This window comes from Carettochelys insculpta, chromosome 6 (assembly GCF_033958435.1).
Source record: "Carettochelys insculpta isolate YL-2023 chromosome 6, ASM3395843v1, whole genome shotgun sequence".
Lineage (NCBI taxonomy): Eukaryota > Metazoa > Chordata > Testudines > Carettochelyidae > Carettochelys > Carettochelys insculpta.
The window spans coordinates 123,220,780-123,247,516 of NC_134142.1; the positions used below are offsets into that span (position 1 = coordinate 123,220,780).

Consider the following 26,737-nt stretch of genomic DNA (forward strand, 5'->3'; position numbering starts at 1 on the left):
ACTTGGGAATTAGCCCGATCTCCAGCACGGCGCCTTCCTCTGGCCAGTGCGTGTCACCTGCTGCCCATTCTTGCCACACGATCAGCTCTTCAGACCCTTGCCACCTTCTAGATCACAGCATCCCCTTCAGGGCATTGCTGTCTGGCAGTACTGGCTCTGCTAGTCTCTCATCCCCTTCCAGTGTCTTAGCAGTCCTGTCTTAGGGCACCCACCCCTGCCCCCTCCCCAGCCTCAATTTAGCCCCTCAACTCAGGGACAAGCTATAGTCCATAATGGCCAAAGGGGCTTCCGGAAGGAGGGTTTCCTTCTGGAAGATTCCCGCAGGCCATGGGTCTGCACATGTACTTTGGTTCTTCCAGACTCTGAATCATGTGCCGATATGCTAATGAGGCAAGGAAAATTTGCATCCGTGCCTTATTAGCATCTTCCAGATAGCTCATTAGCATGCTGCTTCTTCTGGAAGAAGTGGCACGTGGAGACACAGCTTCTGTCTTTAAGGTGCCACTGGCCTGGTTGTTATTTTAGACTCATGTGGGAGCTGTTTCTGCAGGACTATCTAACACGAAATTAACCAGGCTGTCCACTGGAAGGCGCTGTTACATTTACAAACAGCAGATCCATTTTCAAATTGCTGGGCAAACCAGCCTTTGAAAGGATGTGTTTCCAGTGCAGCGTTCCAACAGGAGCTGTACAAATCAGGGTTTCAGAGGCAGTCGTGTGCAAGTAGCAGGACATACTTGTTTGCAGAGGCAAAGGGATGTGTGAGAAGCAGTGACCGTTTGTGCATGGTAGAGGCATGGGATTCTGTGGGAAGAAAACCTTATTCTATTGGACAGTGAGAAGCCATAGTCCCAGAGAGCGTGGTGATGTAAGGTGAACTATGATCCCCGGTGGGAAGACAGCTCACCCTGACTCCCACCTCTAGGGGATGAAGAAACAGAAGCCCACAGGAGCTGAGAACCAACCAACCTCAGAAACACTCTACTACTGCCCTTCCCCACCCCCCTCATCAGCACCAGAAGCTCTGCATGGCAATATTTGGCGCTGATGTTAACTCCGCGGTTTTATGATGTCCTGTGAGTGGACCACTGTGGTTGCAGGGGAGTTAACGCCTCTCTGCTGTAATTTCAGGCTGCCTCAGAAGACAACACTGGAGTACTTTGCTCTTAGTGCTGGTTGTTCGAATCTCTTTCCAACCACACAAGCAGCAATTACCAAACTTCTGCTGCTTCAGATATGAGGGAGGGGTGGCCCTTGCACAGCTGTGAAAGCTGCAACTGAATCATGGGTATAAGCCTGACCTGGCCCCATCTTAAAATCCATATGCAGGAATAACTTGTTGAACTTGAACAACCAGTCAATACTGTCCCTGATCTCCCTCTGCCAGTTCTTGGAATCTCTCCCCCTTCCCTTGCACATCACCCTTCCCCCACACCCACCCCGATCTCTGGCTCTCACTTTCCTACCCAGGACTCTGCCACCCACTCTGGTCCCCTCTGTCTGCAAGGGATACTTGGGGGCGGGGGTCGTAGCAGAGTACTTGAGGGAGCTGGACAGGTGTATGTGCAATGACGGGGTATCTGGGGGTTTTGGTGGGCTCTTAGGGTGCTAGAGGTACATATGTACAGCGAGGGAGTGTGGGGAGGGTTGGAGGGGGTGTCTGGCAAAGTGTGTGTACACTGAGAGGGCACCCAAAGGCAATGCTCTTGCTAATTTTTTTCCCCAATCCATGGGCGGAATAAATTTTGTTATATGCACCCAGGCATGTGAAGCTGTGCACCACCCATAGACACAGGCTGCCGGCTGCGGGTGCTCTGCTTATCAGCTGGGCAGCACCTGAATCTCTTCTGGGCAGCTGCTCACAGGGAGCACTGCCTGAGGGGTGCTGGTGGGGTACTTGCCGCAGGGCCCTCTCTGGACTAGGAGGCAACATCTCTCCCTGTTACAGGCACTAACACTAGCCCAGGGCACAGCGCCAGCCCTCAGTCAATGCTTCCAGGTGGGCCTCTGGCCCCTCTCCAGTCCAGGGACTGGGGCATGGATTATTAGCTGTGGATGGAGGGAAGGACCAACCAGGAAGTGAACCAATTGCTGCCAGGTTTGGACTGCAGAAGCCTGGGGCGGACCCCTGAAAACCTGGAGCAGATCCGTGAAAAGAGGTCATGTTGGGGCATGGAGACCTCCAGCTCCACATCTTTCGTCCAGTCTTGTTCCCTGCCTGTCCACAGCACCCTCTCTGCTGCGCCCCACTCCCAGCCCCCATTGTGCTTGTATTCAGTCTTGACTCTCTTCCGTTAACTTCAGGGCAATAAGGGCCAGAGAGATGCAAAACTGTCACCTGACAATATTACATAGGTAAGCGGGCTTAGGGTTTTCAGTACGGACACTGGAGGTTGCTTTGTCTCCTGGCAAACAATACAATCAATACAAAAAATACAACACCGAGGTTTGGAAATTTATTGCACCAAGATGCCCAAGAAAAAAATTCAAGACAAGACGAAGCATTTTGAAAGTGAGCGTTAAGCTAAACAATCATAAATATAACTCAAAGTCACTTTTTTCGGCGAGAATATTGGTGAGTCTCTCATTCCTAGCATGGAAAAGCAGCTCAGTTTCTTTTGTTGAGAGCTGTAAGTTTTGTGGTTGCTTGTGCAGCTTTTAACAAAAGGTGCACAGGGAAGTGGAGGAAGAGAACAGATAGTAAGGCAGGCGAAATGCAGCCTTTTGGTTGGTGTTTTGAGGACAAAAGACAGTGGGCCTGTCAGGAACTGATGCTCTGGCCTGGCAAGTTGGTCACGATGGCGGCTGCTGCTGCAGATCCTGACTCCCTTTCCCAGTTCTGAACATCCTCTAGTTGGTCTGCGCAGGTCCTTTTCTTTCACCTGTCTTTCACTGAGGGGGGTCGCTAATCCCATGGTGCTGCAGTGCTCTGCAGCTGGTTCCAGGATCAGCTCAAAGACAGGGCGTGAGTGACAGGAGAGGCAGAAGATAACAGGTGATGGAAGAGAATACACAAGAGAAAGGAAGGCCACAGGAACATCCTGTTTATTAACCAGGTGCCCTTGGCGGGCTGGCAGTGATGGTCAGGTGTGCTAAGGTCTGGGTGTGACAGTGACACTTGAGGCTCACCACCTCTCCCCACCTCTGGTTTCTTTCCAGGCAAATGCTAAACTCTACCTATGCCACAGACCATGGTGTGCCTGGCGGCACCTCCTTTCCTAGGAGAAAACTGCCATGTTCTTCATGCAAGTCGACATTTTACCCCCTCCTCCAGGCAGCTGGACAACCATGACGAAGGTCGACTTGTTTCTGATGGAGTAATCTGAGAATTTCTTCCCTTTTTCCACTTGTTGGTTAGCAAACAGCAAACTAAATTGCAGGTAATCTGGTAGTGAAATAAAGCGAGAGTCAGCACAGTGGAGTTTGGAACAACGGCTTCCTTGCCATTTCTTGTGTGGGCTGTCAGACCTAAAAGCTAAATAACTAAACCTACAAGAAAGTGATTTCGAGTTACCTCACTTCGCTGTAGATTAAATCTCTAATTCATTTTAAAAAAATCACAAGTCTCTCATGATAATATAAACTGACCCTGCTGACCAGTGCATACGGGTACATCTGCACCAGGGTGGCCAACCTTTTTTCATCGGGGGCCACATGGCAATTTTTTTACATATTCTGAGGTCTGAACACGCAATAGCCCCAAACCGCTACCCCACCCCACAGGCTTAACCCCTAGCACATGGCACAAAGCAAGCCTTAAGTTGGAACCCACAAGGAAAAAGGAAAAGAGGCTGTCCAAGAAACACCTAGCGTAGAGACCTGAAGACAGATGCTCAAAAGATGGGATACACCTGGACAGAATTGGAAAAGATCGCCCAGGACAGGGACACAGTCGAACGGTCATCAATGGCCTATGCTCCAAGATGTGGGGGTGGAAGAGGCATCAAGTAGACCTGGCATTATTCTCCAACTACATTTCAGATAGCGAGCCCTCTCAAAAAGCCATTGCCCCGTTTTAAAGTCAGTTTATTTCCTTACTCCTTACCTGGCTTCTTCAGGAGTTTGGTTGCCACCATCACCATGAACTTGTCAATGGTCATATTGTTGAATTCCTGCTCGGAGTTTGCCACATCTACAATGTTTTTTCTGCCTTCCACCCCTTCCACAAACACTTGGAACATGATAGACATCCTCCCTGCTCTGCAGTCAGCTCCCAACTGAGTCAGAGCTTGGGCGTTTCCTCCTCACCACCTCTCAGAAGCTTTCACTTTCATTGTCCGCGATGCATTTTTAAAGAAACCCCCTCAGGGTTACTGAGCTGAAAACACATCATGTCTTGGGGGGTACCACAGCAGCTGCCCCAACTGTCCTATGGGAGAGGCCCATGGGATTACCTTGGGGCCTGGCCTGGGGGTCACCACCCACCCCCATTCACCAAGGCAGCAGGAGCTGGAGGGATCTGGTGACGTGGTCTGCTCTATCACGCTGCCTTCTCCCAACAGGTTTCTTTCCATCCTCTGCTGTCCCAGCTGCCCCAGCCGTTGTTAGACACAGGTGCCCTTAGGCCCTGCAAATGCAAATAAGACAATTAGCGTTCCAATGTCCCTGCCAAATCGCCACTCAGGAATAAATCCTATAGTCCATATTCAGGCCAATCCTGACTGGTTTCCAAGGAGCTTTTGCTGAAGGACAGCACAACCTCATTAAAGTGTCCTAAGGCAGGGCTGTGTAAAGAGGGGGGCAGCCCCCTTGTGGGGAGTGTGAAATTTCCTAAGAGTGGGAGCGCAGCAGGATTGGCTGCCGGGTCTCAGACTCATCCATCTCATGAAAAATGTTGAAATATGTTACTGCTTTTCTGGCTGTGCATTCACATTTTATACACCGATGAGTAAAGTGTTTACATTCTACAGACTTATTTTCTTACACGTGCTAAAAGGTTTTTTTTTTTTGTTTTCATATGAACGTAACCAAAATTTCCATCAGTTTGGATGACATTAGACTGAGTGGGAGGCCCTGCTGAATGTGGAGATGAAAAGTGGAGCCTGATGTAAAAAGTTTATTCACTCCTGTCTTAGAGAATACAGGTCAGTTTTAAGAAAACTTACTTGCAGCATGGCCGCCGCCAACTCTGCTTGGTTACAGCCTGCTGTTTTCTTCTTGCCGCAGCTCTGGCTGGTAAAAGGTGGCGAGGGAGCTCTAACCTACAAACAGACAAGAGAAAACGAAAGTAAGTTTCCAGTTTCATTTCTTGCCCGCTGAGGAAGCGTTTCCAGGAATGAGTCTGTTTGTCAGAACACTGATGGCCTCAGAAACCCTTCCCTTTGGACGTGTTTGTAAAGGGAGTGGCTGCAGCCTGGACTTCCCCTGGATGTATGACAAACAGCCCAAGGGCAGAGTCCAACAGGTGTAATTATCCAGTCAAGGTTATGCTGGCTGGGAAACTCAGGGGGTTTCCCGTCAGAAACTCAGGGCTATTCAGGGCTCAGTTTTGCAAAGTAATCAGCTCTTTCCTTCAGAAGGACCAGAGAATTGTACTGAGCATTTAAAACTAAGGCCCCCTGCACTACTCATGTCTCACACGTGTCTTTGAGTGGGTGAGTACCAAACCCCGCTCCATTAATCACACCAAATAAACTATCTTGCTCTCAAGCCCTAATCAGATATTTGCCCAAGTGTGCCTTCCATTTCTCCTCCTGGCGGGTCGGGACGCCTGCCCCATTCACTCACGCACCCCAGACCTCCAACTCTCAGGCTGCCTGTCCACACTCCCCTGCTCCCTCCCCACCACTTCGCTGGTCGCTCCCCAGATCCCAGGCCACTGGGGTGGAAGCTGGCCTTGGTTCCATGGGGAGTAGATTGAAGGGCTGGGGCAGGGGACTTGCCTTACCAGCCAGGTATTCCTGTGATTAAGTGCAGTAATCTGATGTGTTGGTGTGACCCTTGCGTCAGCTGACATGGGCATTAACAAGGACCAGATGAATATCAAGAACTTCCTGTCTTAGTATTACAAAAGAGAAGCTGCTTGAACCCCACCCAAGCACCTGGAAAAAACACCACCCCCCCGCCCCGGGGCCCTTGGCCATACTTCCCTATTGGCAAGCACTGAGTGCGGGTGTAACAGAAGAAAAAGAAACTCAGGGTCTATCTACACTTTTGCCATTTAAAGTGGAAAAAGTCCCATTTTTGTATGTAAACTGTGGGAGCAGCTAAACTCACCCATGACTTTTTACAGGGCAAATGAGAAGTTTCACTGCAACAAGAAACCCTCTCCTCCCCTCAAGAGGTGTAAGGCTCTCAGTGGGGATGCTTTGGCAGTGGTGTGCAAAGGACAGCACATTCTTGCTGCAGACATAGCTTTAACCCTCTGAGGAATATTTTGTAGCTCCCTGGCTACCACTCTGGCCAGAACAGGTGATGCAGGTGCAGGGGGCATGAGGGGGTCCCGGATGCTGTCAAGGGTGAAGGGTGGGGGAAAAGGGCCACATCACATCACTCTCGCAGGCAATCTCTAACCTTGCTGTTGGGGAAAGACACAGTACTGCTGGAGACAGAGCTCTCCTCCCCTGCCGCTTCAGCCAGACAGGTAACAGGATGTGGAGGGGAGGGGAGGGCGGAGGGGAGGGGGATGGGCTGCTGCTGGGGCCAGGGGGTGGCTGTTGAGGGGGCTGTGTTTAGCATGGGGTAGCCCCCAGGCAGTGACAAATAGGCAGTCTTTGGGGTGAAAGGGGCAGCTGGGTTGGCTCAGAAGGCTGGGATTCAGGGCTATGAGAGCTCTGGCTGTGGGGGGCAAGCTCTGGGGTGGGGCTGTGGAAAAGGGGCTTGGGGCTGGGACAGAGGGTTGGGGTGCAAAGGCTCTGGCTGTGGGTGTGGCCTCAAAGGTGTGTCCAGTGATGTGAACTTTGGGGCGCAGTTGGGGGCTCCAGGCTCAGGGGTTTGGGGTGTGGCAGGAGGCTCAGGTAGGCCTGCCAACAAGCAGGTGGGGGCAAAAGGGACAATTGCCCAGGGGCCTGGATGATTTAAAAGGACCTGGGACTCCCAGCCATAATAGCGACAGCTGGACCTCTTTAAATCACCTGAGGAAGGATGCCTAGCCTTCCCCCGCTCCATACCTTCTTCTTTTACCCCATCCTATACCAAGGTTGGAGCCTAGAGACACCTCCCTCCCCCTGAGGCAGGAGCTACAGCTCCCTCACCCCACCTGCACTTGCCGGCTCCTGGAGAGGCAGTGGAAGGTGAGGTGATGGGAGAAGTAGGGGTAGGGAGTTTGGGGTGCCCCATTCCCAGCTGGGCAGCAGCTGCTGTGCCTGAGAGAGACAGGACTGTGGTGAGTTGCTGGCATTTTGGGGCATGGGGGAGAGATGTAACTACACAGGTGTGATTGTATGGACAAGTTACTGCAATCAAAAGTTAACTTGATCTGTGCATTTATTTTGACTGGCACCACTTTACCTACTTTCATGCTATTTACTCTGTCTAAGATCCTGCTTCTGAAAACAGTTCTGTCCCTGCAGAGCTCAGCTGCAGGCACAGGCATTTTCAAGATGGGGGCTTTATTGAACCAATACTGGTGGAAAAGCCTGTGATTAGGCCCAGTGCTTGACATTTGCAGGGTAACATTTCAAACACAGCAACGAAGGGTCCTGTGGCACCTTACAGACTAACAGAAAAGTTTTGAGCATGAGCTTTCGTGAGCACAGACTCACTTCATCAGATGCTGGTCTTGGAAATCTGCAGGGCCAGGTATAAATAAGCCAGAGCAAGGGTGGGGATGCTCTGGCTTATTCATACCTGGCCCTGCAGATTTCCAAGACCAGCATCTGATGAAGTGAGTCTGTGCTCACGAAAGCTCATGCTCAAAACTTTTCTGTTAGTCTATAAGGTGCCACAGGACCCTTCGTTGCTGTTATAGATCCAGACTAACATGGCTACCCCTCCGATACTTGCCCAGGGCACCGTGGCGGCTGGGAGCACCATCTGAGTGCCACAGGATGGCAGGCTGGGTTTGCTGGAGCGGGGCTGAGTGCCGGTGAGCCCAGGACTGGAGCCCCTGGCCAGCTGGGCAGGGGTTGGGGGAGAAGGAGAAGGCAGTGCTTTCCGGAGCTGCCAACACAGCAGTCTCAAACAACAGAGCTCATGCCTTCAGAGCCAGCAAGCCAGCCCCTGGGGATCCCTTTCCTCCACCGAGATGGTGAGGGGGTGTATGGCCAGAGGAAGAGCCCTGGGGTTCAGAACCTCCTACTTGTGCAGCCCACCTGGAATCTGGGGCCAGAAGCTAGCCCTCATCCCCTGCTCTCCATGCTGTACTCCTCAAAGGAAGAGAAGAGCTGGGATTTTACAATCTGCAGCAATGCACAAATGAAAAATTTTAAAGCACATTTTAAACTCGGGTCTAGTCAACTCACATAGTAAATTCAGAGACTGACGGGATTTACTTGGGGGTGGCAAATGCGTGTTCAGCAGTTTCATTACCACTCGAATGGCTCTTTCAGAGATTCTGTGTCTGCTAATATCTCCAACTTTTCCACTGGTAAGTTAAATACATCCTCTCCAGATGCAGCAGAGCCCCAGAACAGGGATGAGAAGAGGCAGGTGGGTGGTTATTAAGACCCAGTGGGGCTCTAAGTTTTGGGGTACCCTATGCAGCTGCGCATTCTGCATATGGGTATGGATGATGCTAGCTCCCACAGCTGGTGCTCATTCAACCACTGTCAGGGTGGAACACAATATTGGGGGAATCCCTGAAAACAGGAAACAGCCAGGGAAAACACCTCACTTAAGCACTAGCCAAACCCACCTTTTCCTGTGCATGTGGCGGTCAACATTGTCTCAGAGCATCTGTCACAGATTCAGCTCAGATCAGTCCAAAAGTTGGGTGCAGGGGACTTGAACAGCAGAACACAGCTCCTAGGGGCCTGAATGGGAAACCGTCCCAGTTCTGAGGGCTATCCCAGAGCACCCAACAGACAATTCTGTTCCTACATCAGAGCCCCAAATGGCATTCCCAGATAACCCTACAGAAAAGCCTTTGTCCCCTACTGACTCAGGAACCTAGGTTTTGCTCCTGGAGCCCAATGTTACTGACTCGCTGGTTTTGACCACGTTAAGTTACTGAATTTCTCTGGGGGTTAGATTTCTGCAGCTGAATCTAATCAGCCCTCCTTTACAGGCCCACTTGCAGGAAATTCTGGGGGGCACAGCGGGGAGGAAGGAGGGGAGGGGAGCAGTTTGTAAATGTGGATCACAATTTTTTAAAAATATAAAGGAGTTTGAAACAGTTGTGCAAAAATTATGCCTAAGAGAGGTTAAGGAAAAATGTGAGCGGAAACTGGTTGGTAAGATAGTTTTGTTATAACGTACTAAAATTTATATAGTAATAAAGGGTTTATAGAAATGCCCTTCTGCGATCTTGCTGTAATATTATAAGTGAAAAACAATAGGCCCTTGTACCCCATCTCTTTCTTGTTGCTGCTGGCCAAGGGCATGCTGGGAAATGTAGTCCCTGCGTTTCTCCAGAGCCAGCTCGCTAGGCAAGGAGTTGACCAAGGAGCTACAGCTCCCACGGTGCCTGGGGCTCCCCCATCATGCCCTGTAGGTGCCCCCCTCCACACTGCAGTGGGGGGGAAGGTTGAGAAACCGAATATGTTGGGGGATTCTTTCACACCCTTTGTACCCCCTTGCCTACAGGCCTGCTTTGTTTACGTAGACTGAGTGCCTTAGGGCAATGAGCATCTCTCAGTGTGTGTCTGTGCAGCACCCAGCGCTGTGTGGACCTTCGCCAGGTTCCATGCAGCACCTGGTCCCAACAGGAATCCCCAGAGCTCAACCAGGTGTTCTGCAGTGCCCCGGCCCAACGGGGGTCTCCAGATCATGGCCAGGCTTCGTGCTGCCCTCTGGCCTGACATGATGCCACTGTGACCAGGAGAAAGGCACAAACTGGTTTCAAGTCAGAGCAGGAGACATGTTGGAAGATGGGGGGATAAACAAAGGGGTTGGGGTTTCTAACGAGGACCCAAGTCAGCCTTAGGTCTTTGTGAGTATCTCTGGCTATTCCCATGTGGCTCTCACTTGAGTCAGATCTCAGTTTAATTAAAAACCTGCTTCCTCACCCTCACCTTTGAGTATGAGAGGGAGGGAGCTATGATGAGTGTAGGATGGAAATTTCTGAGGTAGGTTATGGTAAAACCTGTTGTAAAACTAATTAATTTATAAAGGTAACATCTATATACAAAACAATGGGTGAAATGTGTTTGGAATTACCTGCTAAGGGTTACGCCCAGCAGGAACAAAGGGACTTCTGGGGTCTGGTGTGTCAAATATCTGAAATTAGGAGAAGGGTTTAATAATCATCTGCCAACAACTCTCAGATTTACAGTTAACCCAGGCAATCCCTACCCTGCTGAAGTGGATGCAGGAACAGAGGTAGTAATCCAAGATTTACTAAAGGAAGGGGTCCTCATTAAGACCCAGAGCCCCTTCAATAGCCCAAATTTGGCCAGTTCTAAAAGTGAATAAATAGTCCTGGTGGCTCACTGTGCATTAGAAAAAATCAACATAGCTACCCCTGCTATGACTCTTGTAAGTTGCCTTATGCCTAATGTCTATCCTGGATACAAGAAACAAGGAAAGTGAACTATTAGCTAAAAGTCCAGGGCAGGAATACAGTGATAAGAAAAAAACAGGAAGTCCAGGCATAAAAGATCCAAATCCCTACAGTATTGCTTAAAATGGTAATATGCAATAAACTAATCAAGTAATTGAAGGAAAGAGTAAATTAACTTTGCAGAGTTAGGAGGAAACTAAGCAGTTAAATTTTGTAAATTAACTTTGTAAAATTATATAAAGAACAATTCTCGGTTTCTTTGCAGCCATTCTAAAGGAAAACTGGGTCCTTTTTCCAGAGGAGTGTCTGTAAATGCCTCTATTTTACCCAACGTCAGAAAATATATTGGTAAAAGGAGTATTTTAAGATGTAATCTGCCACCCTCAAAAGGGTAGAAAAATGTTCTTTTGTCTGTCAAAGAAAATCAGAAGACGCTAGTACAAGAAAACTGCTTCAGCCTTGTGGTACTCCAAGCAGCGAATTATCTCCATTGTAATAAACAAAAAAACAGGATCAGCTAGATAACAGCAACCTAGATAAACTAGCATTTCAAACATTTCAAGTCTTGTTAACCACAGGCACACAAACAATTGTGCAAACTTGGGGGCGGGGGCGGGAATGGGGATGTTTTAGAAGCACTAAAATTGATTGAAAATGTTTAAACCAGAAACTGCAAACTCTAACAAGGTCTCTCCAGTCTCCCCAGGTGCACAAGAAGGATTTAAAGATGACCATGATGTTGTTCCTGTTGAGACTCCTGCTACACCTGATGGATGGAGCAGAAAGTGTGCAAGGTGAAAGAGAAGACTGGAACTGAGTCACTAACACCGGCCATAACAAAACCCTCAGCTCCTTTAAGAGCATGAGAACTAACCCTTACAAGGTCTGGCCAGAGCTATGAGCCAACTCGGGGCTGGAACACGGGCCAGCAGGTTATAAAAGGATCCACATAAAGTCCTATACTGATGCCCACATAAACAGGGTAACAGATGAACATCACCATTTCCGTAACAGCCAAATGCCCAGTCATTCACTGGTGCCAAGTAATGATAGGGTCAGTATTACCGGTACTCACCTCGGTGGTGTCCCACACCTACAGGGTCAAGGTGTATATTGCCCTGGAGGCTATAAGCCAGCAATGTGCTACCATTACCAGACTAACTAACCAAATTGGTGACTGCCGAGTTTGGCAGAAATGGGGCTTAGCAGATACCATCCAGGCTGGTCTGGCACTGGGAACTCTGTCAGCCACACCTATGTCACAGCACAAGCAAAGAGACCATATTGAATCAAGGCTGGCAAGTGCAGTATCCAATGCTGTGGATTAGACACCAGCCAGGCCAACCAACTGATCCTAAATAGCCTGAAGGATCTGTCAGATTCAGTATCTTCCTCACTGGGTATACCAGATTACCTAGACTAGAGGGTGGTTGCCCTATTATTGAATGACACTAAGGAAGAGGTACTGGAAAGGAATTGTTAGTGAATAGGACAGACTCCAGCCACTGCCACCCAGGGTATTGTAATAGATTTGTTAGATGTCCAGGTCCACACAGCCCTTATGAAGGTGGTAAGTCCCCTTCTGCCCAATACCCCACCATGGGAATGGAGAAACAGAGAACCAATGAGAGTCCAACAGCCAATGTGGACAGGGCATAGCATAACCTTCAGCTTCCTGGCATCCTTGGGCATCCCCCACTCACAGTGGGCTAGAATGGTAACCTCCCTGCCTGTAAGGAGGTAGGGCCATATTACTAGAATAGAAGGCACTGCTTACTCTGAGAGCGCACGAAGAACCCTGTACCACATGAATGTACCACCCACTCTGATGGGGAGATTTTGTGTATATGCCCACGTAATGTCTTGATGAATCTGTCTAGGTTTGAAGTGGTTGTCACTGAAAACCGACTACATACAGAGCTGGTCCAAATGAACGGTACCTACTAGTATTTGATAGCCCAGACTGATGACTCTAACGAACTGAATGGAAAGTCCTGCCCCTCCATATACCCATCCATGTGTATGACAGTCCCTCACCGAGCAACCCTGACCGTTGATGGGACGTGGCTCCACCGTACTCCGGCAATGACGGGTAACATAACATGACACCCTGAGTGGCACAGTGGAAGTGAGTACCTAGAGGAGGGCCTAATAGCCCTGCAGGCGAAGATTGAGGAGTTGGTGGCCAAGGCCCAAAGGCATATTGGAATTGGCCATCTGAGGCATACACAGATAGGGGAAACTGTGGACCAGGCCGAAACCAAATACTCTACAGCATTCAACCAGACAGTAGAGATCAAGACAATGATCATAGGCAGAGCCTTTATGGCTGACAGCAACCCATGGGGATGGAATGGGTGATGCTCTGCCAAGTTATGTGGGAAATGTCTATTATAACCTTCCTAGTAGTACTAGTGCCGTATCAGCACTCCAGAACAAACCTGAAACACTAAAATTCTCATATTTAACCTGGCGGGTTTGTGAACCCTACGGTTAAGAGGGGGGTCTGTAGGATGGAAATTTCTGAGGCAGGTTACGGTATTCTGCTAAAGACCCCCTATTTGAATCCTAAAGTCTGGAGTAGGCCTATAATACTATAGTTCAGAAACCCAGTTAGCATGAGTGGAGAGATACCTTGCTGCCCCCCTCTTCAATCACCAGAACCAGGAAAGGTGGTCCCAGCTTGGGCAGGACCTTGGAGTCTGAAGGGAGGGATAGTTGCCTCAGCACCCACATTCCGAAGAGAGGCCCTGGATATGAGAACCTAATTATGGTGTTTTCTCCTCTGCCATCCCAGACTGGTACTCAAAACAAATATATTATTGCTTTATGCTGTTAATGTCTTTTGATTCGACCCTCTAGATAAGCACCCCCTGAATGTGCCAATATGGAGGTGCCATCATTTCCCTTGTAGGCACATCATCTATCCTATCTGACATAAATATGTTATTGTCTATCTGTTCTGTTCTAATAACTTGTTAGGAAAAACACCTGTATTAGAGATAAGATGTTCTATAAGCTATGGGTGGGGATACTCTGTAACCTTTTTCAGATTATTGGCTTATTGTGCTCATTTCTTCTTGCTGCCAGGACCTATACAGGCTTGGGTGACACCCACGCCATAGCGCCCCCGCCACCATCAATAATCTACGTACACTCATCCCTCATTAAGCAAGTACTTTATTTACGAGTACTTGCTTAAATGAGGGACACATTTACTGACCTTTTGTTCACTGGACGAGTGAACTCCCCCCCCCACTAATAAGAGACTTACCCCCTCCCCACCGCCGCAGCCTGACCCCCTCCACCCACGCTGGAGACCCAAACTGTAGCAATTTAAACCCCCGTGATGACCCCCACGCACCTGACCTGCCAAAACCTAAACCTCCCCCACTGACCCCTGTGCACCCAAACCACCGAAACTTAACCCCTCTGCCGGCCTCCATACGCCCGAACTGCTGAAACCTAACCCCCGCCCGCTGATGCACATGCACCCAAACCACTGCAACCTAAACCTCCCGCTGGCCCCTGTGCCCCTGAACAGCCACACCTTAAATACCCCACCAGTCCCCCTGCAAGCCCGAACCGCCGCAACATAACCCCCCCGCCAGCCTCCACACACCTGAACTGCTGCAACGTAACCCCCCTGCTGACCCCCATGCACCCAAAGCGCCGCAACTGAAACCCCCACCAGCCCCTGCACACCAAAACTGCTGAAAACCTAAGTCCCCCACCGCCCCACACACCTGAACCACTGCAGCCTAACCCCGCTGGCCCCTCAGACCAAAACTGTTGCAGACTTAACCCCCCAACTGGCCTCACAAAGCCCACACCCAGTGCAGGGAAGGCAGGGCTCTGACTCAGCAGGCTACCTGCTCTCCAGGTGTGAGAGCTGTAAGACTGGTTCAGCCTGTACCTCCCCACTGCTCAATGACAGAGCTAAAACAGGCTGGCTGAGGAGGGTCTTATTATTTCTGAGAGGGGGTAGCCCTGTCAGTCTGAAGCTCACAAACAATAAGCAGTCCTGAAGCACCTTTGATCCTAACACTGGTGGTGCTGGTGGTGGTGGGGGAATAGGAAGAAGGGTCAGAACCAGGAACTAAACTCCCAAAAAGGGGCTCCATATGCCACCCAAGGTGTTCCCTTTGAATTGTCCAGTTAGTCAATATTCAGGGTCTTGTGGGTTTTTTTTCTGATAGAACCTATGTACTGATGACAGAGCTGGGTATGTCTTTGACACAAGCCTGTTTGCTTACAATGCACGTGTAAAATCCCATTTCCCTGAACACGGCAGGGACCAAACAGTGGAACCTTCTTCCCAGCTCGCACTCTGTCGAACACTTCTCCCACCTTTCTCTCAGGGTCATGTTTCAGTGTTCCTCTGGCTAGTGGTTCCTTGCTGACTGCCGTTCACAAGCAGAGCAACCAGAAAATCCCCTCACCCCACCCACACGCTCACACCTTGGTTTCCAACTGGCCTTTCATAAACTGCATTTTGAGCAGCAGCTCCTGGGGTCTCGTTTCATAAAGGAGTTTGGTGGTTTGTTTCTTATTCATGTCTTCTGCTATTAGCAATGCTCCAACCCTTAAACACCACCCCAGGACTGTTGTATAAAAAGCAAATTGAATTAGGAAACAAGACAGCCCTAGGTTTATGTTGACTTAAATGCAACTCCTTAGCTTGGCATCACCGGAGCATGAACTATATGGGGCGATATCTGTAAATGTCAGAGTGTTGGCACATCTTTTGCAACACTGGGAAAAGTCATTATTTAATACTTATAGGCAGTGCTTTTTTTGTTTTTTTTTTTTTAAAAAAAAGAAGCTGGTACTCAGCTGGCTCCCTGCCCACTTCTGCTCTCCAGGTTTCCCGCAACTTGGGCTGCCAGCGGGGCTCCATGCCCCAGACTGCTCCCTGCGGCAGGGCTGTCTGGGACCTAGCATCCTGACCAGCTCCCTGGGGCTGGAGCTGCTGGTGGGGCTCTGTGCCCTGGCTAGCTCCCAGATGGGGGCTGCCAGGATTTTAACAAGTTCTTGAGGCTCACCTCTCCTCTCCCCACAGCAAAGAGAACTGGCACTGGCGCTCCAGCCTTGGCATCCCATGCATGGCTCGAATGTCAGAATCAGCTCCCTACCATAGAGGGGGAGCCCTGAGACTTGAGGGCCCGATCAAGGTAAGTCTGGACTGGATCTGGTCCACAGGCTCTGCATGGTGGTGGAGGAGAAGGGAGAAAGTGGCTGTTTGAAGGACCTTGCTACATCAATCTCCACTCCCTCCATGCCAGCTGTAGTGGAAATGTAGACGGAGAAAGACAAACTCAACAGGTGTCAGTCAGTGACACTATTAGTTCAAGTGGTGGTGGAGCCAGAGGTTGTGACTCTGCTGATGAACCATATAAGTGTCAATATGATGCCACCTGGTGCAATTCATTTTTTCACTTCGCTTTTTGAGAAACAAGAAAACTGCACACAAAGACCACCTTAGATGCTTTTATTAAGATTGCAAAGTCAAGCACTGAAAAGTTAGGAAGTCCCAGAATTATAATGTTTCCAGTCCAGTTCTGTAGACTCAAAATGTTTAAATAATTCAAAGAGCCTTTGGAGAATCATCTGAATTGTTGTGCTTATTTGAATAAAATCAAATGTCTAAACCTGCTGAGAGGCACTATAAACCGTTAAGTATGCAGGGAAAGTATATAGCCACTTTGCGTCTGGTTCAGTGCTCCACAACTGGTGTACCATGGCAGACCACTGGCGCTTAGTGTGCCATCAAATTAGGAGAAAAAATATTTAAAATTATTTGCATGAAGCAGGGGTGGCTAACCTGTGGCTAGGAAGCTGCATGCAGCTCTTTGAGCCGCTAAATGCAGCTCCTCCTTGGAGCTGCAGGCCGGCAGGGCCATCAGCTGCTCTGCATGCACTTTGGTGGGAGAAGCGTGTCGTGGAGGTGGCTCCAGTGAGTCACCGGCATCAGGTATGAGCGGGTGACTGGGGGTGCCCGGCTCTGGAGGAGGGGTGGTGGATTGGGTTAGAGTGTGGGGTGGATGGGCTGGGGGTGGCTAGCTCTGGGGGATGGGGTGGGGATTGGTTTTTATATATTGGGTGTTCCACGAAATCATAATGAGTGCTGAAGTGTGCCATGAGGTGATAAAGGTTGCTGAGCACGGGTCTAGTTTATTTTTTTCTTGAAAAATGGCAGTGTATAGCCTGAAGACGAGAGGTGAGAGTAGCATTACGTGACACTACTTATGTGATACTATTACAAAAAATAAAAGACTTTAAAAATGTAAGGATACTAAGTGACAACAGTGTTGTAACAAAACATGCATACAGTATGTATCCAGTATATATTTGAGTAATATAAGATATATGATGTTTTAAAAGAAAAGAAATGAAGAATGAAAGTATTTTTAAGTCAGAGGAAGATACAAGTTTTAAAATCATAAGGCCCTGATTCAGCAAAATATATGAACATGTGTTTAAGTCCATCCCTAAGAAGTCAGTGAGGCCTAAACATGAGCCTAAGGTTAAGTATGTGCTTAAGTCCTTTGCTGAATGGGAGCTAAACAAATTGGATGCAGAGTACAGATCACTACAATATAGAGTTATTGGCAAGCTAACAGTGGCTATAAACAAAAAAAACTCCATTGGCCCCTTGCAGCACTAAAATTGTTTGAAAACTATCCCTCAATACTGACTGTATACTTGATTGGTCAGTGATATGTGTTGCTTCGTGCTTTCCCTAGCCTGTCCGGTTGGAACGATTTCCCTCATTTCCGAGACCACACCGGAATTTGTGTTTGTCGTGGAGCTAATGGTTTTGCACAGTATTTAAAATAGGCTCCACCTTTGCTGGCTTGGCAGCTGCGAGCATTTTCAAGGCAAGCGAAACAAAACTCGATGTGACATTGCGGACATACAACATATTTGCACTTTTCCATGTGCTCAATGAGTCGCCCACAGGTAGGACAAGCACGGATGGAGGGACAATTTTTTATTTCACTTCCCGGAAGATCCTTTAGCTTGCAGTTGGCTAAGACTTCCAGGGCCTGGTTCCTGCAGCCCATATTTTCACACCTCTCTGAGGATGTTCCAGCCCCTTTCCAGGGCTTCAGGCATTGCCAGCAGAACTCAAAGGATTTTGCCTTCAATGAACTGCAGATGATACAGAGCACTCTCAGGTTTGTCAACTCACGGCGTTCCACAAAGCTTTTGCAGTTGGGACACTAAGCAAACAAACAAATTTCAGCTGTGAAGGAGAGTGTTACTCCACTGGTGTTTACAAAGCAAGTGACATTTACATAGCTTCTGGAGTTCCTGCCCATTTTATAGGTCACCTATAAAGATGAGCATGCGCCCTTTTGACTTCTTTCTGATTTATAATGAAGGCCTGAAAGGGTATTGTCCTCTCCACAAACACTTATTGACTTTGATTATTTGCCATAAAAATAGCAGGAATGTCAAATCTTAGGCCTGGTCTGTACTACATAGTTTGGCAACAACAGTCAGCTTCTGTTGACAAAACATCAGAGGTGTATGCTCTGAAATACTTCTCCTGAGGATGTAACTCCCATGCTATGTTGATGTAATAAAACCACCCCAAGGAGAGATATTGGGCTTATTTTGGTGTCACTATGGTGACACTGTGTGTGTAGACACTGTATTCCTTACATCAGCCAATGCCTGTCTTTCATGTCATTTTCACTGTGCTTCTGTGTAGTCATGAAATTGACAAAAAAACTGCTTCCAACTGAGCTAGCCTCCAAGCCAGGCTGCCACCTGAGCTCATGGCTTGGCCTGCCACCTGGACTCCCTGCTTCTCACTGGGAGCCCTGCCAGCCCCAGGGTCCCAGTGATCTGCCAGGAGTACGGTAGCTATCTGTACTCTGGGTGCAGATCTCCCTGCCAGAGGTGAGAAGTCCCAGGTTGTTTCCCCTCCACACCCAACTGGGACCAAGGAGGCAAGAACGCTGAGGAGAAGCTGGGCTCCTGACAGGAAGCTGTGCAGAGTGGGGAGCTCTGGCTCTCAGCCCCTCATTCTGCCCCTCTTCAATTGGTGGGAACACTCCTGGAGATGATGTGCACCACCAAGAGAAGGTGGATCATGTGGACATCCGTCACTGCAATAATTAATTTGGTGGCTCTAAGATGCCATAACATAGATCAACTTCTCTTTAGTACAGACATAGCATCAGTATGACCAGGCGTACCAATCCCGCAGTGCGCAGGGGAGGTGAGAGCCATGCCTATTGGATGGAAAAGGCCCTGCCTCCAAGGCCCTGCTGGGCATGCTCCAGTTGTATCCCAGGTATAAAGGCTAGGGAAGCCTGGCAGTTGGTGCTGGCTAGCAAGGGGAAGGAGCTCCTGCTAAAGGCGGGAAACCACAGCTGCCCAGGCAGCAGCAGCCACTGCCAGAGGAGCAGCCTGCAGCAGGAGCAGTTGTGGGAGGCGCAGCCAGAGATGAGATGGCAGATTGCACCAGGATCAGGGTAGGAAGTAGCCCAGGGTGGTGGAACTGGGAAGGTTACCAGTGAGCTGAGCATGTTGTGGTGGGGATCCCTGCTGAGCTTGTGGCTGGAGTCCCACATCCACCACCAACAGGGCCCTGGACTGGAGCTTGGTGGAGTGGGCAGGCCCACGCTTCCCTATCCTCTGAGCCAAAGGCAGGGAGGACCTCGGTGGGTGAGGCCTGTGAACTGTGACTGGGCTGCTGAGGCCTGACTGGGTGGTGAGGCCTCTGAGTTGGAACTAGGCCACCGAGTCCTGATGAGCCTGAGGCTAATGCAGGGGGCCTCAGGAGCAAGGTGGGGAAGGAGACCCTGCCCCTACCACACTCAGCTTTTACTGAATACTATCCCAGGCAAATAGGGGAAATGGATTGGGGTGTGGGAGTGAAAGTGGGGGGTGGGCCCTCTTCATAGGGTTGGGGGGCGTGAAATTTTGTAAGGGGAACACAGCACAATCAGCTACTGGGTCTCAGACTCACCCATCTCATGAAAATGTTGAAACAGGTTCCTGTTCTTATGTCTGTGTATTCACATTCATTTTCTTACATGTGCCAAAAGGTGGTTTGTTTGTTATTTGTTTTCATATGAACATAACCAAAATTACCCTTGGTTTGGATTACTTTAGACAGGTTGCGGGGAGGGGTGGCTGCTAACTGAAGGGATAAAAAGGGGGCCCAGTGTAAAAATGTTTGCTCACCCCTCGATGTAGGGCATTGCTGCAGTTAGCGACAGGGTGGGGGCGTACTGAATCTTTATCAGAGCTTTACTTATTACCATTAGTTAAGCATTTGCTTTAAAGAGGTGTTTAAGCTGTGAGTTGAAAGCTGTTTTCACAGTAAGGTTCATTTCCCTGCTTTCTGTATGTCACGCTCCCATAGAACAGGAGGGAACACCCTGAAATTTCTAGCATTGAAAAAGCCCAGGAGGCTGGGGAGGTAGGATATTCAGGCTTCCTTTCTGTACATCACAGGTGAGCAAACTTTTTATGCCGGGCCCCCTTTTCATCTCTGAAATTAGCAGGTTCTCTCCAACCCATCTAATGTAATTCAAAAGGATGGAAGTTTTGGTTATGTTCATATTAAAAAATACCCTTTTGGCACATGGAAGAAAATAAGTCTGTGAAATGTAAAAATGGTCTATAAATGTGGACACACAGATATTAAAAAAAAACCCAAAACAAAACACCTATGTCAACATTTTTAATGAGCTGGATGAGCCTGCGACTCAACAACTGACTGTACTGCACCCCCGGAAAAAATTTCATGCCTCCTTGGCCCAGGTCCACCCCTGCACTTTGCACACCCCTACTCTACACCATGACGAAGTTAGAAGAATAAAAGTAGGCTGCCTCACTGTAGCTGTGGTTCTTCATGACTCTCCCTTTTGTGGTCAGACTTGTGACATAGTGCCTCTCCCCACCACATGCCTGTAGTGAGGGAAATGGATAGAAAACCATGTCTGCTAGCGGGGCACAAATACTTCCTCACCAGCCTGTGAGGTTACGTAAGGGAATGCAGCTTTTGTTCCTTTCCCTGACACCCACCCTCCCGGGTGTACAGAGAACTCCCAGGTTGAGAGGAAGGTGGGTGTGTGTAGGGGCACCGGAAGAAACACTGTCATCTGAAGGTGGCTGTTGTCTTCTTCAAGGGACTTGGGATTCTGGGACATGGAAGGTCAGTGAGCAGTACAGACTGTGGGGACAGGGGGCTGAGAGTTCTCTGTGAAATACAGATTGTAGCAGTTGAAAGATGGCCAGATAAATTGATCCTAGACAAATTGATTCCAGCTATGCAATTGTTGTAGCTGGAATTGCATATCTAGGATAGCCCTGCTGACACTGTCAGCTGCCAGTGCACTAGTGTGACCATGCTTTTAATGGCATTCAGAACAGTGCACTCTGGAAAGCCATCCCAGGGAGCTCCGCTTCCTCTTCTGCTGTTAAGGCTTATGGGAAGGTGGAGGGAGGGTCACAATGGCCTTTGGTGCATCACTTCACATCCTAGCAACACTTGTGCTTCCATCTGCATTTGACACCACCCTTCAAAGACTTTTGTGCTAGCAATTTCTACATACTGTACCCTCCATAACATCTGTGAAGACAAGGGTGAATATTTCACTCAGGGCTGGACCACTGAGGCGGAGCACCTGGATGCTGAGTTTGAACATCCTGAGTCCTGAGCTATTAGAGTGCAATGTGGGACCATAAGGATCAGGGACGCCTTGAGGGAACAATCTGATGCACAGAAGAGCAGTGGCTGTGATGTTAGATTACTGTAATTGATCCATACTGTGGTTTTTGTCCTGGCCCTGATGTGGCTTGCGTGTCAGCAGCAATGATCCTCAAGGCAGAAAAGAGGAGTCCAGCTTCAGGAAGATGGAAGAGGAGTAAGCACAGGTGTTTTTTCTAAGCTGAACCAGAGAAATGGCTTTGGAACTCAGTCAAAGCCCTGAGAATTTGCCTGCATAAATAAGGTGACCATACGTCCCAGTTCTGCTGGGACAGCCCCATATTTTGGGTGCCAGGAAGGTATCCTGATTTATTTTAACAAAGGGACTAATTGCCCCATATTCTGGGAAACTAGGAGCACACCTGCGTGGCGGCCACTTTGTTCCCAACTCCTCACAGCTTGGGGAAGCCAGAATCTGGACCAGCATGACTGCCTCCTGGGTGGGAAGCTGGGAGTTGGACCAGTACAGCTGCCAGCTCCTTCCTGGTTTTCTGAGTCACAGCTGAGGAGCCACTCCCCGGCCCCCCATCTCATTCGGAATAGGGGATATGGTCACCCTATGCATAGAGCACACTAAAGTATGAAGAAAATCTATCAACCTATCTAAGGCTCTTTTCCATACTTAACTGAAAGGGATATAAGAAACTTGTGGGCGTAAAAGGGTGCTAAGGAGAGTGCTAAAGGTGATTTCTGTAATGGAGGAGGAACTGGGATGACTGGGGGCTGTATTCTTGTAACTTTGTATGCCAAAATTTCACTGTCTCTCAGTGGGAGGCATGTGTGCGGGGCCCAATGGATGCAGCTTTCCAGAAGGTTCTGGAAACTCGGTGTCATGAGCACCATGTCACGAGCAGGACTGTACAGTGGTCCTTAAAGGAGTGTTTTTTTTTTTTCCTACGGGTTACCGCTCACGAGGTGTGTCACGCTCCTTCTGCTGTGCATGAAGATTATTTTCCTAACTGAACTTTTTAAAAGCCCCGTCTCCTGTATACGCCCAGCTGCATAAATAAGCTAAATGGTTCCATGCTCTGTTAGGGATGTGTGCTGCGTATCAATGGGAAGAGGAACAGCTGGATGTCACAGTCTGCTGCTCAGGATGCCCTAGATCTGTAACCAGCAACAACACTGTCATGGCGCAATATGGAAGCAGCACCAGTGGGAACAGCACAGCTTCACCATTATCTATGGGGCACCATAATGAATAAGACAATGGCAGAGGTGTGAAACGGAGGGATGCAGTATGGAGCTGTACTCACTTCTTTGAAGTCATGGTAAAATCTAGCTGCAACTGTTGCAAGCTTTTCTTCAAACTTCTGCTGCTCTTCTTCAGTTAGTGAAGCATTTCGGCGAACTTCCTGGTAGGACCACTCTGCCCTGCACTTCTCCCCCTTTACATCAGCTGGGCAGTGAAACTTTAAGTAACCCTATAGGCCAGGAAAGCAGAGAAGTACAAAAGGTGAAGCTGTGAAACTGGAAATTTGTGCCATATTATAAGCCACCTGTTAAAGTCAATGTCAATGCCATCTTCATAGAGTTGGTTGTTTGGGCTTGACTCCACTAATGTGGTGAATTGACACTGTACCAATTGATTCACAAGCTGTCGATCGATCTTGTCTGCTTAGACATGATAAATCAATCTCCAAACGCTCTCCGGTACTCCACCAGGATGAGAAGAGTAGCCAGAACCAATGGGAGAGAAGCCCCTGCCAATGTTAGCACCTAGAAGATGCTGTGGTAGGCACACCAAATTAGAATTATAAAGTCATAGAATCCTAGGGTTGTCAGCCCCCCTGCCCAAAGCAGGCCCAAACCTAATTAAATCATCCCAATCAGGACTTTGTCAAACTGGGACTTAAAAACCTCTAGAGATGGAGATTCCCCCACCTCCCTAGGTAACGCGTTCCAGTGCTTCACCGCCCTCTCAATGAAACAGTTTTTCCTAATAGCCAACCTAGATCTCCCCCACTGTAACTTGAGACCATTGCTCCTTGCTCTGCCATTCGCCACCACCAGTTGGTCCCCAGCCTATAACAATGCTTGGGATCCTTTTACCACTTGACAGAATATTTCAATATATCAAGGAGCATGTCTCCCAGAAGCAAATGTGTATTAAAAACATGCAGTATGGCTTTTCTAACTGCCTTATGCGTTCTCTTACCTGGTCTAACAGACTTCGGCACCATGCTGATAAGACACCAGGATCTGTAGCATGTCCACAAGACATTTTCACTTTCATGAGACCATCATCATCACCTGACAAGCAAAGAAACATTGGCTGAATTAACATAAAAATCTGATCCAAACTAAGTGTGTTTATCAGATCTGGATCTTTCGTCTGTGAGATTTTTCCCCCACTCCTTCCAGTATTAATATAACTGGCAGAGCATGTGTCTAGGTGCACAGATTTCCAAAAGTTCTGCAGAGATTTAAGGACTCAATCATTGGATTTTTTTTCCCCTCATTGGGTCGTGTGACACTTTTAAAACCCTGAGGTGCTTTTGAAAAACTGGTGCATAATATTAAATGTGTAACATTTAAATATTTTCTCATTCTGTTTTCCCCTTACATTGTTCAGACCATTCTTTTTACCCTTTGGGGAAAGGATTCTTCTGTCTCTTTCCCAAAGATCTGAGATGTCCCTCTTCTTCATCTTTCCCGGGCAGGTCTACACAGCAAAGTATTTCAAAATAACAGCTGTTATTTTGAAATAACTATGCTAGCCTCTAAACGATGCAACCCCTATTTAGAAATAAATTTGAAATAGCGGTTGACTTATTTCAAAATTGATAAACCTCATTCTACGAGGAATAGCACCTATTTTGAAATAGGTGCTTTGAAGACAGGGAATGACGCCTATTTTGAAATAAGCCATAGTGCATCCAACGGCTCTATTTTGAAATAGGCTCTGTGTGTAGATTCTGTATTTCAGAACAGCTAAATGCTGTTTTGAAATGCATTTTTGTATATAGCACTGTTATTTTTGAAATAAGCTATTTTGCAACAGTTATTCCAGAATAGTTTATTTAGGAATAAGGCTGCTGTGTAGACATACTCCCACAAAGTATTTTGTTAAAGCAAAAGACTGGGAATCAAGAGATCTGAGTTCTAGTCTTACTACCTCAGGCTTTCTGAGCCTTATTCCTCGTTGTCCTTTGGCTCCTTCATGCCAGCTAAGCAGCCACAAAAATGAATAGAGTTATATACAGGTTCCCTCTACAGAATATCACCAGGTACAGGAAGGGTAAACACTCCTGTAACTTGTAACAGCGCCACCAAAATGAGGTTGCATCACAAAACAAGCACCAATACCGTGTTTCTTCAGATGGTCTTTCTCACATGCTAAAAAACAAAGAATGTGTAAAACTATTTTAACATTGTATCTGACGTCTCCCACCATAACAAAATTATTAAAGGGCTGGAGCACATGACGTATGAGAAGAGGCTGAGGGATTTGGGCTTGTTGATGTAAGGAATGTGCCAGCAGGAGCTCAATACTGCTGAAGGAGTTGGGGATGTGTCCTTCAGAGACCATTTGCATGAAAATGCAAAAGTGTGCATACATAATGCTTTGTAAACAAAGCCTCATGGGAGCAGGCAAAGCAATGAGCTTTTGTCTATTGTAAGCAACATGTTGTTGTAAAGTTATAATCTATGCTATCACCCAGTGTAAGAATTGTGGAGTCTCAACAATGCTTGAAGTTTGTGGGGGTACAGAACAGTCTTCACTGCTGAGTAAGATACGGATTGCAGAGGGCTCCCCCCCACCACAAGCTGTGTGAAAGGGGTGGTGGGCATAATGGTTGAACCAGCTAGGTGAAAACCTTTTGGCTATAGAGGTGTAAGACTGGTTTGACTAATTCAGCCCCCCACACTGTGAACCACACCCAGGAGGTATGTGGGGTTACACAAAGTCACCAAATGGCAGGGTTGAACTAGGTAAGTTACCTTAACGGATTTAAGCTTCTACTTTGCCCTCATGCTTCCACATTGCTTTCGCGTCTGGTTCTATAAACACTGACATTTCAGAAAGGTGATGGAGGGACGGTGCCCCCTCACCACTCTTACAGGGTGTTTTCGACAAGCCTGGAAGGACCTACGTGGTCAGGCTCATAACAAATGAAAATGCTGCACAGAATTACCTGTGATATCGTCCTTGGCAGCAACAAACTCTGGTGAAGGCTCTTCATACCCTTTGCTCATCGTGTTAGCTGGAGACAGGTGGTAGAAACGATCCCTCCAAAAACGTGCGCCTCATGGGAGAGAGCGAGTCTGTCTGTCCTGGACAAGGTGGCTCTTTCGTTTGACAAACGATTCCAGAGCTAGCTAGAAATGCTTTCGCTTTCACCAGCCTCACGGCTCCTCCCTCTCCTTGTACAGTCCTTCTGCTTTGCGACTTGTGAGGGAAAGAGGAGAGCTGCTCCTTTCTGTTTCCTGGTTACCTCACCTCTGGGTGCAGCGGGTGTCAGCTAAAAAAAAATCAACTGTCTATAGACGGAGGGAGTCACATTTTGGCACCACAATTATTACCTGAAAGCCCTGATAAAAAGGGCTCATAGGACCAAAATATTACTTCTGCCAGAGACCGGGTCTGGCATCTAAAAATGACTTTTTCCTGTTCACGTGTAGTGTATATATCAGCAGAAGAGCACGAGCAGAGAGAAGTAAACAGTTATGAACATGCATCCCCGCTAAAGTATTTTATTTTTATTTCTGGGGAGAGAATGTTCTGCTCATTCGTCCTGTCCTAAATCTCGTGCTGCTGCAGGACCAGCAGGGGCTCCTGCCCAGTCCCTGCGCTGTTGTGGGACCAGTGGGGCTTCCTGCCCGGGTCCCCGCACTGCTGTGAGACTGGCGGGGGCTCCTGTCTGGGATGGCGGGGGCTCCTGTCCCGGTCCCTGCACTGCTGCAGAACCGGTGGTGAAAATTTTTCTGGTGTCCTAACAGAAAAATGGTGTTGGAACTCCATTCTGGTGTGTTCTGCCTGGAAAAACAGCCCTGGTTCTGCAAGGAATTAGCTGTTCTGGTCCCTTTCTTGACAGCTGGGCTGTCACCGAGCGCTCTGCTTTATCACCTTCTCAGGCAGCCCAGGTTTTAAATGACTCAACTTCATAAACCGCTTCTTACTGTGTTGTTCCTCCAGCAAATTGCAGAGTTGTCCCAACCTCTCTCATTAGGGACATTTGGCAAAACCACAAACCTGCATGGGCTTATCGTGCCACTGACATCCGCCCTCCTGATCTCTGGGGCTCCCCATCACTGTGCTGTGGGTGATTTTGTAAGTGGAAATGTTATGTTTTGTAAGGACAGACTCCATCTTGTAAGGTGCCTGCTAACAGCAGCATGGGTGACGCTGGGTCAATCCGGCTCCAACCAGATTTTCCCGCCACGAGCTCCTGAACATT

General features: G+C 48.4%; 1 protein-coding gene and 1 long non-coding RNA gene across 3 annotated transcripts; both read right to left on the reverse strand.

Annotated features, from left to right (window-relative positions):
- Window positions 1–2,448: 2,448 nt before the first annotated feature.
- On the reverse strand, window positions 2,449–5,301 carry LOC142014966 (uncharacterized). Its single transcript, XR_012646074.1, has 3 exons — window positions 5,106–5,301; window positions 4,046–4,567; window positions 2,449–3,385 (listed from the first exon to the last, which is right to left on the reverse strand). It is a non-coding gene; the product is annotated as an uncharacterized LOC142014966 (long non-coding RNA).
- Window positions 5,302–16,086: 10,785 nt separating this feature from the next.
- Window positions 16,087–25,611, reverse strand: LOC142014954 (E3 ubiquitin-protein ligase DDB_G0292642-like). 2 transcript variants are annotated; one of them, XM_074998285.1, is made up of 4 exons: window positions 25,475–25,611; window positions 23,494–23,588; window positions 22,592–22,759; window positions 16,087–17,826 (listed from the first exon to the last, which is right to left on the reverse strand). In XM_074998285.1, the coding sequence occupies exons 1-4, from the start codon at window positions 25,533–25,535 to the stop codon at window positions 17,371–17,373; spliced, it is 780 nt and encodes a 259-aa protein (XP_074854386.1). In that variant the 5' UTR covers window positions 25,536–25,611; the 3' UTR covers window positions 16,087–17,370. The 2 variants fall into 2 exon arrangements, with proteins under 2 accessions (XP_074854386.1, XP_074854387.1); XM_074998286.1 differs by having other exon boundaries at window positions 17,777–17,849.
- Between the last annotated feature and the right edge of the window lie 1,126 nt (window positions 25,612–26,737).

Bases quoted from the DNA above. Each gene is read 5' to 3' on its own strand.
- LOC142014954 (XM_074998285.1), bottom strand. From the start codon at position 25,535: ATGAGCAAAGGGTATGAAGAGCCTTCACCAGAGTTTGTTGCTGCCAAG. The intron at 23,589-25,474 runs GTAATTCTGTGC...TTTGCTTGTCAG, and splicing joins TGCCAAGGACGATATCACAG to GTGATGATGATGGTCTCATG. The intron at 17,827-22,591 runs GTGAGTACAGCT...TTGTTTGCTTAG, and splicing joins TTTACCATGACTTCAAAGAA to TGTCCCAACTGCAAAAGCTT.